The 8793-nt window shown below is 39.5% G+C and overlaps 1 protein-coding gene across 1 annotated transcript; it reads left to right on the forward strand.

Annotated features, from left to right (window-relative positions):
- Window positions 1-205: 205 nt before the first annotated feature.
- Olfr20 (olfactory receptor 20) lies at window positions 206-4046 on the forward strand. The gene is made up of 2 exons (NM_146923.2): window positions 206-306; window positions 3086-4046. The coding sequence occupies exon 2, from the start codon at window positions 3102-3104 to the stop codon at window positions 4044-4046; it is 945 nt and encodes a 314-aa protein (NP_667134.2). The 5' UTR covers window positions 206-306; window positions 3086-3101.
- Window positions 4047-8793: the final 4747 nt, after the last annotated feature.

Genomic DNA, 8793 nt, shown 5'->3' on the forward strand with positions numbered 1-8793 from the left:
CCAAAGTACAATACCACGTGATCAGTTGATCAGTGAGTGGTTAGTCACTACTGCTACAGGACTCCAGGAGAATTTGTTCTAGGGAGGTCTTGAATAATTAGTTTGTCTTATTTAATGAGTTCCTCGTGGATCTAGACTCCTCTGGGATACAGAGCCCCTTAGGCCCAGAGATGAGCAGAATGGGAAGTGTGAGCAGGGATGGAAGAGACTCAGATGATGACTAAAAGGCTGTTTTCCCTATACCTATGCTGAATAGATGGGAACAGAATCTTGGGCCATGGCACTAGAATCTCTCAGACATTCTGGGTAAGTTGGCAGGAAGGTAAATGAGCTAGGGCCTTTGTTTCACTAACTTTAATTGAAGACTTTAATTTCCCAGTCTTATGATACTCTGCAAGACTTATTTCTCCCAGATATACTTTCCCTCTCTGTGCTTCCAAGGGTTTCTCCACATTATAGAAATGGTCTGGTTAAACGTTGCCACCTGTAATATTTTTAGTATAATGTACATTGCTATTACTAGGCAGTGTGCTATCACAAGATTGTATCATGCCAACAAAAGGGCATCTCTCTTAGGAAAGCAGTTTATACAGATGTTCTTGTTATATATTGGATTATTCAAGGAACTTATAAAGGCATGGATAATCCCCTTGAAGAGATTATAATCACAATAATTGGGGAGCAGTATAAAATATGTCATTTTAGAAAGTGTATGATTATCAAAGTGTGGTCCACAGATCGGCAAAATTAGCATTGCCAAATGTAAAGCTTGAATATTTAAAATATAGAATTTTGAGCTGATACAAGACTTACTGATCAGAATCACAATTTATTAGGATAACCAGGTATTCCTTTGACTAAGTCTAAGCCTTTTGTTATTTTTATGTGCAGTTCAGACTGAGAACTGAACAGGTACAATATGAGAAAAAAGAGGAACACCATTATGAAGCCCCTAGAAATCAGGTGTTGATCAGAGGCACCATCTGCAAGTAGTGTCCTTGTTATTTGTTATTCTTCATAACAGCCTTGATATCACAGATGTATCCTGTTCATATCTTAGGGAAGCTCTATCCTAAGGTAGGTGTATAAAATCTTATTGGTGCTTTTCCAACTACAACACTGGGAGATCATGACTAAATGTAAAAACTATTAGTATGGAAAGATTAAATAGCATTGGTAAGGTTAAAATTTCAGCAACTGGGCTAAACTGTTTCTCTTCAAGGGAGGGACTTCTCATCTGCCTTAATCTGCTTTTCTCTTCTAGCTTTGAGGAAACTGATATATGGGTACATGGAAACAAACTGAAATGAAGTCCCCAAATCATCTTTACTCATTTTTCTCGTCAAATTACTTATTAACTTAGTAGTTTTCATGTTAATACCAATAAATCATATGGATATTGTTACTCAAGAAACAAAATGCCCATAGCTACACATACAGGGTTGTCTGGTTTTCAATTTAGAATAAATTTAGTGTGTTGGGTAGCCTAATGTGTTTTCTGGGGGTCTGAAGTTACAGTGAGAATTCTGAGACTCTGTCAAAAGCTACATGGTTCCAGGCTAGTGAGTCTAAGAAGACTTACAGGCAGGTTCCTACCCATGCCTTAGCCCCCAAGCACAGCCCACAAATATTCCAGAAACTCTACTCACATCCAGGCAGCATGCCTTGTAGCTCTGCTGTAAGATGAAGGACAACACAGCTTTTCCTGTGTGGACACATATGGTGAGAAGTCAGCTCAAGCCAGTGACCAGGACGTTGAGGTTGTGGAGTGGAACGAGGGTGCAATGAGAACTAAGTGGTCTCACCTAGGAAGGAACCAAAGATTTAGTAGCTTAAGCTACATATAGTATACCAGAGAGTAAGCCTGGTTGAATGGGAGAGCTAAGAGCAGAAGGCACTAGGCAGCAGGAGCATCAACTATGGTGCGCTGGAGTTAGGACATAACGGCCTTTAAGTCTAGTGTTGATAAAAGTGGGATGTGAGGGTTACTGTGGAGGTATGAAAGGATCAGTTTTGTGTGTGTGTGTGTGTGTGTGTGTGTGTGTGTGTGTGTGTGTGTGTGTGTTTAAAATGAGTTTTGGATCTTGAAATGAAAGAGACCCCCATACCCAATTTGAAGAATGACGATCAGTTTCATTTCATATAGTCACAATTTGAGAAGAGTGAAATAGAGTGAGGAAGAAAAGAGATGAAATATTCCAATAAGGCACTGAAACCATCCAGAAGCGATACACTTGGCAGCTGCAATGGCAATTAGAATTAACATGGATGACTTAGAAATGAAATGACAGAAGATATGGGACTTGCTAGATTCAATGTTGATGGTTCTAGGAATGAATAGATGAATAAAAATTCCAACACCCTTTACATGAGACTGGATTTCTTCCTCTGCAATATGAGAAACTGGAGGAGAAGACTGGGAAAAGGGTAGTGTGAGTTGTACAGGTATTTGAGATCTACTGAGCCATTACACCTATAAGAGAAATAAGCAATAAGCAGTTGGTGGCAGAGTACTACAGGTAGCAGTGGTTTAGCTAAGAATTTTACCATGGAAATAGGTAAGCATTTGTAGGGTTATAGCTATAGAAGTATAAGAGGAATTTTTAGTAGGAAGTCCCAGGAAACAGTAGGTATGATCAGGAAAAAAAAAGAGTACCAATTATTGAGAATAAATGGCCATTGCATTACTAACTGAGCAGTTGACCTGTGACTGCTTAAGGTAGGAAATAAGAGCCAATACCATTGTATTATCTAATAACCAGTGACAATGACTGAAAAATGACTTAGATTTAGTCATGGGGATAAGTTTAAGAAATTTAAACCAGGCGTGGCAGTGGATGCCTTAAATCCCAGCATTCAGGAGTCAGTCCCAGGGACACCTGGTCTACAAAGGGAGTTCCAGAACAGCCAAAGCTAGGTAGAGAGGCCCTGTGTCAAAACCACATACAAACAAAGAAAATTTAACTTACTTTCTTTCAGTTGATGAGGGTGCAGTCAATCACTGAACATATAGTATATTATGTATCATAGAAATTCGTTCATTTTTATTTGTATTTAAGAGAACTTTAAAATTTTTCTCTTAAAGAATCTGGTGACCCAGCATGGCAGAAGGGAACCAAACTGTCATCTTCCAGTTCCTCCTCCTGGGCCTGCCCATCCCCACAGAGCATCAGCAGCTGTACTATGCCCTGTTCCTGCTCATGTACCTCACCACCGTCCTGGGGAACCTCATCATCATCATCCTCATTCGACTGGACTCCCATCTCCACACACCCATGTACTTGTTTCTCAGCAACTTGTCCTTCTCTGATCTCTGCTTTTCCTCTGTCACAATGCCCAAATTGCTGCAGAACATGCAGAGCCAGGACTCATCCATCACCTATGCAGGATGCCTGACACAAATGTACTTTTTCTTGCTCTTTGGAGACCTTGAGAGCTTCCTCCTTGTGGCCATGGCCTATGACCGCTATGTGGCCATCTGCTTCCCCCTTCATTACATGAGCATCATGAGCCCCAGCCTCTGTGTGAGTCTGGTGCTGCTGTCCTGGGTGCTGACCACTTTCCATGCCATGCTGCATACCCTGCTCATGGCCAGATTGTCATTCTGTGAGGACAATGTGATCCCCCACTTTTTCTGTGACATGTCTGCTCTGCTGAAGCTGTCCTGCTCTGACACCCACGTTAATGAATTGGTGATATTTGTCACAGGAGGCCTGATCCTTGTCATTCCATTTGTGCTCATCCTTGTGTCCTATGCACAAATTGTGTCCTCCATTCTCAAGGTCCCGTCTGCTCGAGGCATCCGTAAAGCCTTCTCCACCTGTGGGTCCCACCTGTCTGTGGTGTCACTGTTCTATGGGACAATCATTGGTCTGTACTTATGTCCATCAGCTGATAACTCTACTGTGAAGGAAACTGTCATGGCCATGATGTACACAGTGGTGACTCCCATGCTGAACCCCTTCATCTATAGCCTGAGGAACAGAGACATGAAGGGAGCATTGGCCAGAGTTATTTGTAAGAAGAAAGTTTTCTTCTGTCTATGATGGTAATGACTGAAATTATTTATTTAATAGATAATTGATATCTGGATATTATTATGACTTCTTTTTTTCACTAGGGAATATTTTGTTAAAGTGATGTATTATATTATTGCCTCAAAATTAAAATAGCAGAAGTAGGAATGTCTATTTGGTTAAGAATGGCTTCTCATGATTTGCTTATAGAGTTTTCCAATTTGTTAATTCAAAGTGACCCTGAGAAGGCATATATAAAATCTTTCAATACATGCTGTGGGTCATCAAGATGGTTCAGCAGGTAAGGACATTTGTTGCTGAACCTGAAGATATTAGTTAGTTAGAACCTATATGGTGGAGGGAAAGAACCTACTTCCATTAGGTGCCTTCTAATATGCATGCATGTGCTGTGGTGCGCGCACATGCGTGCACACACACACAGAGGCAAACAACAAATAGAGAAATTGTGTAAAAACTAGTTCTGTTTCTGGCTGTTAAAATGTTAATATTTGTTAGCAATTTGAAAGAGTATAACTGATTTAAATCATACTCTATTACTCATTTTTTTGTGGTTACATGATATGTTCTTTTGCTATTCCTGACTTGCCCTTAGACATAGGCTCTTTTTTTTTAAAGCTTTTATTTCTAAATAAAAATTCTGTACTCTTCCAAAAAATCCTCCCATTATCCCCTCTCTTAATCTATATTAATTATGCCGTTTTTTTTTTTTTTCGAGACAGGGTTTCTCTGTATAGCTCTGGCTGTCCTGGAACTCACTTTGTAGACCAGGCTGGTCTCAAACTCAGAAATCCACCTGTCTCTGCCTCCCGAGTGCTGGGATTAAAGGTGTGCACCACCACACCCGGCTAATTATGCCTTTTTAAAGATGTGTATTGTTGATATTTTTTCATTGATTTACATTTCAAATTTGGCTTCTATTTGTTGTTGTATAGTTTAATTTGTATTTTATCAATTTTTATACAGTCATTTTTACCTTGTGTGGTTTATGATATTATCATATGTATAGGTTTGCAAGCAAAAGCACTTACCATGTTTGATGATAACCACACAGCTCTTATTGCATGCTGGGATAAGGCATTTATAAATAACTGATGACAAATGAAGAGACATATTTATAGCTTTCTATAGTCTCAATATGATTCTTGAAAATAAAATAGAAATTTTAAGTATTTAACTTGAATTATAACTGATACATAGAAATAAAATTATACACATTATTGGGTACTATGTGATGTTTGTGTATGTATATCCCAAGTAATGCTTAAATCAGGTTAAACTATATGGCTCTACAGACACTTATCATTTTGCTCTGTATGTGTGTGTGTGTGTGTGTGCATAGGTAGGGTTATGTGTGTGTATGCATAGCCATTAGCAGATGTCAGGTGTCCTGCTCTATTACTCTCTACTTTGTTCCATTGAGACAAGGACTCTCACTGAACATGAAGCTAGGGGATTTCCTCCAAAATTTGAAATGAGATAAGAGTGCTCACTCTTCCTGCTTTTATTCATCAGAGCACTTGAAGTCTTATCTAGAGTAATATAACAAGAGGAAAAGATACACAAATATCAAAGGAAGAGATCAAAGTGCTCCAATTTATAGATGTCATGGCATTCACAACTCCAGTAAAAAATTGTTAGACTTGATAAACACATTCAACAAACTAGCAGAATATAAAAATCTGTATCTTTCCTATATACTAATAACTAACTTGCTGGGAAAGAAATCAATAGAAAACTACTATTCATACTAGCTTAAGAATACCCAAGAATAAACATAGCCAACAAAATAATTTTAAGACCCTAAAGATCAAAATTGAAGAGGCCATTAGAAGATTGAAGGGCCTCACATATTCTTAGGTAATCACATCAATATTGTAAAAATGCTTATCTTACCAAAAGTTTTCTACAGACTCAACACAATTCTTACAAAAATTTCAGTGACTCTTTGTTATAAAATTAAAGAATCCTAAAATTCAATGGGAGCACAAAAAGACCTTGAATAGACAAAACAATTCTAAGCAGAAGGAGCAATGCTGGAAATATCAATTGCAAATTACACTATAGAGCCATAGGAACAAAACCGAACCAAACTCCAAATCCCTCTATGTTAATAGCACAAAGCAGACACTTAAAGCAATGGAATAAAATAAATCATCCAGAAATTAACCTGTATTGTTACAGCCACCTAATTTGACTATGGTATCAAAAACACATATTGGAGAAAGGGGCACATTTTCAGCAAATGTTGCTGGAGTTGCTGGATATGTATATAGAAGAATGAAACCAGCTCCCCATCTCTCTTTCACCCTGTACAAAACTCCATTCGGAGCCAACCAAAGACTTCGGTGTAAGTATCAACTTGAAACTGCCACAGGAGGGCATAACCCGAATACTTGAAGAAACGAGTGTAGTCAAGGGCTTTATGAAAAGGACCCCTAATAATACAAAAAATAATCCAAAGAATTAGCAAGTGGGGTTACATGAGAGCAAGATGCTTCTGTAGTATAAGGGAAATTAAGAGAAATTAAGGAAATTAAGAGAAAGCCTACAATATGGGAGAAAACAATTGCCATTTATACATCTGACTGGAGATTAATGGCTAGAACAACAAAACCACCCCAAATCTGAACCACTCAACAGATAGACAAACCTATTGAATAGATAGCTCTTCAAAAGGAAATCTAGATGGCCAATAAGTATTTGAAAAAGTATTCAATTTAAAACATAGCCATTAGTTATTTCTGAAATTTTCATGATAATTTTGGATCATAGTTTAGTGGCCATAGGTAAAACCATGGACAAATGAAGAATAATAAGGGGGACTACTGTATGCTTAAGATTGATATCTTTAAAAGTATAAAATGATGATTTAAGGAGTTAAGAGTTGAATAAAGGGCAGAGATATCTTTTTTTTCTGGATTAGAAAACTCATGTTCATATGACAGGCTGTTTGTAAACTCATTTTGAGAGTTAACATACATTCATAACCTAACAGAAATTATTCTTTGTTGTAAAGTTATCCATTTACTTTTTTATTGGATATTTTCCTCATTTCCTTTTCAAATGTTATTTCCTTTCCAAGTTTCTCCTCCCCACTGAAACCTCCTAGCCCCTTCCCCACCCTGCTTCTATGAGGGTGTTTTCCTGCCCACTCACTCCCACCTCCACTCTCTGGCATTCCTCTACACTGAGGAATCAAGCATTCACAGGACTAAGGGTTTCTCCTCCCACTGATGCCGGACAAGGCCATCCTCTGATACATATATGGCTGGAGCCATGGGTCCCTCAGTGTGTACTCTTTGGTTGGTAGTTTAGTCCCTGGGAGCTCCATGGGTCTTGTTGGTTGATGACATTGTTCTTCTATGGGGTTGTAAACCCCCTCAGCTCTTTCAGTCCTTTCTCTAACTACTCCTTTGGGGAACCCACACTCAGTCCAATGGTTGGCTGTGAGCATCTGCCTCTGTATTTGTAAGGCTCTAGAACAGACTCTCAGGAGACAGATATATCAGGCTCCTGTCAGCAAAGCACTTCTTTGTTTATCCAAAGTGTCTGGGTTTGGTGACTGTATATGGAATGGATCCCCAGGTAGGGCAGTCTCTGGAAGGCCTTTCTTTCTGCCTCTGTTCCACACTTTGCCTCTGTATTTGCTCCTGTGAATATTTTGTTCCCCCTTCTAAGAAGGACCAAAGCATCCACACACTGGTCTTCTTTCTTCTTGAGCTTCATGTGGTCTGTGAATTGTATCTTTCATATTCTGAGCTTTTGGATTACTACCCACTTATCAGTGAGTGCATAACATGTGTGTTCTTTTGTGATTGGGTTATCTCACTCAGGAGGTCTTTGTTATATGTTGGAACATCTTTTGAGTATATGCCCAGGAATGGTATAGCTGGGTCCTCAGGTAGTACTATGTCCAATTTTCTGAGGAACTGCCAAACTGATTTCCAGAGTGGTTGTACCAGCTTGGAATCTCACCAGCAATGGAAGAGTGCTCCTCTTTCTCCACATCCTCATCAGCATCTGCTGTCACCTGAGTTTTTGATCTTAGCCATTCTGGCTGGTTTGAGGTGGAATCTCAGGGTTGTTTTTTTTTTTCCCCAATTTTTTTCCAATTTTTATTAGGTATTTTCTTCATTTACATTTCAAATGCTATCCTGAAAGTCCCCTATACCCCCCCCCCTTTCCACTTCTTGGCCCTGGTGTTCCCCTGTACTGGGGCATATAAAGTTTGCAAGGGGCCTCGCTTCCCAATGATGGCCAACTAGGTCATCTTCTGCTACATATGCAGCTAGAGACAAGAGCTCTGGTGGTACTGGTTAGTTCATATTGTTGTTCCACCTATAGGGTTGCAGACCCCTTTAACTCCTTGAGTACTTTCTCTAGCTCCTCCATTGGGGGCCCTCTGTTCCATCCAATAGCTGACTGTGAGCATCCACTTCTGTGTTTGCCAGGCACTGGCATAGCCTCACAAGAGACAGCCATAGCAGGGTCCTTTCAGCAAAATCTTGCTGGCATATGTAATGGTGTCTATGTTTGGAGGCTGATTATGGGATGGATCCCCGGGTGCAGCAGTATCTAGATGGTTCATCCTTTCGTCTCAGCTACAAACTTTGTCTCTGTAACTCCTTCCATGGGTGTTTTGTTCCCAATTCTAAGAAGGGGCGAAGTGTCCACACTTTGATCTTCGTTCTTCTTGAGTTTTCATGTGTTTTGCAAATTGTATCTTGGGTATTCTAAGTTTCTGGGTTAATATCTG

This window comes from Mus musculus, chromosome 11 (assembly GCF_000001635.26).
Source record: "Mus musculus strain C57BL/6J chromosome 11, GRCm38.p6 C57BL/6J".
Classification (NCBI taxonomy): domain Eukaryota; kingdom Metazoa; phylum Chordata; class Mammalia; order Rodentia; family Muridae; genus Mus; species Mus musculus.

Coding starts and splice junctions, on each gene's coding strand:
- Olfr20 (NM_146923.2), top strand. CDS start 3,102: ATGGCAGAAGGGAACCAAACTGTCATCTTCCAGTTCCTCCTCCTGGGC.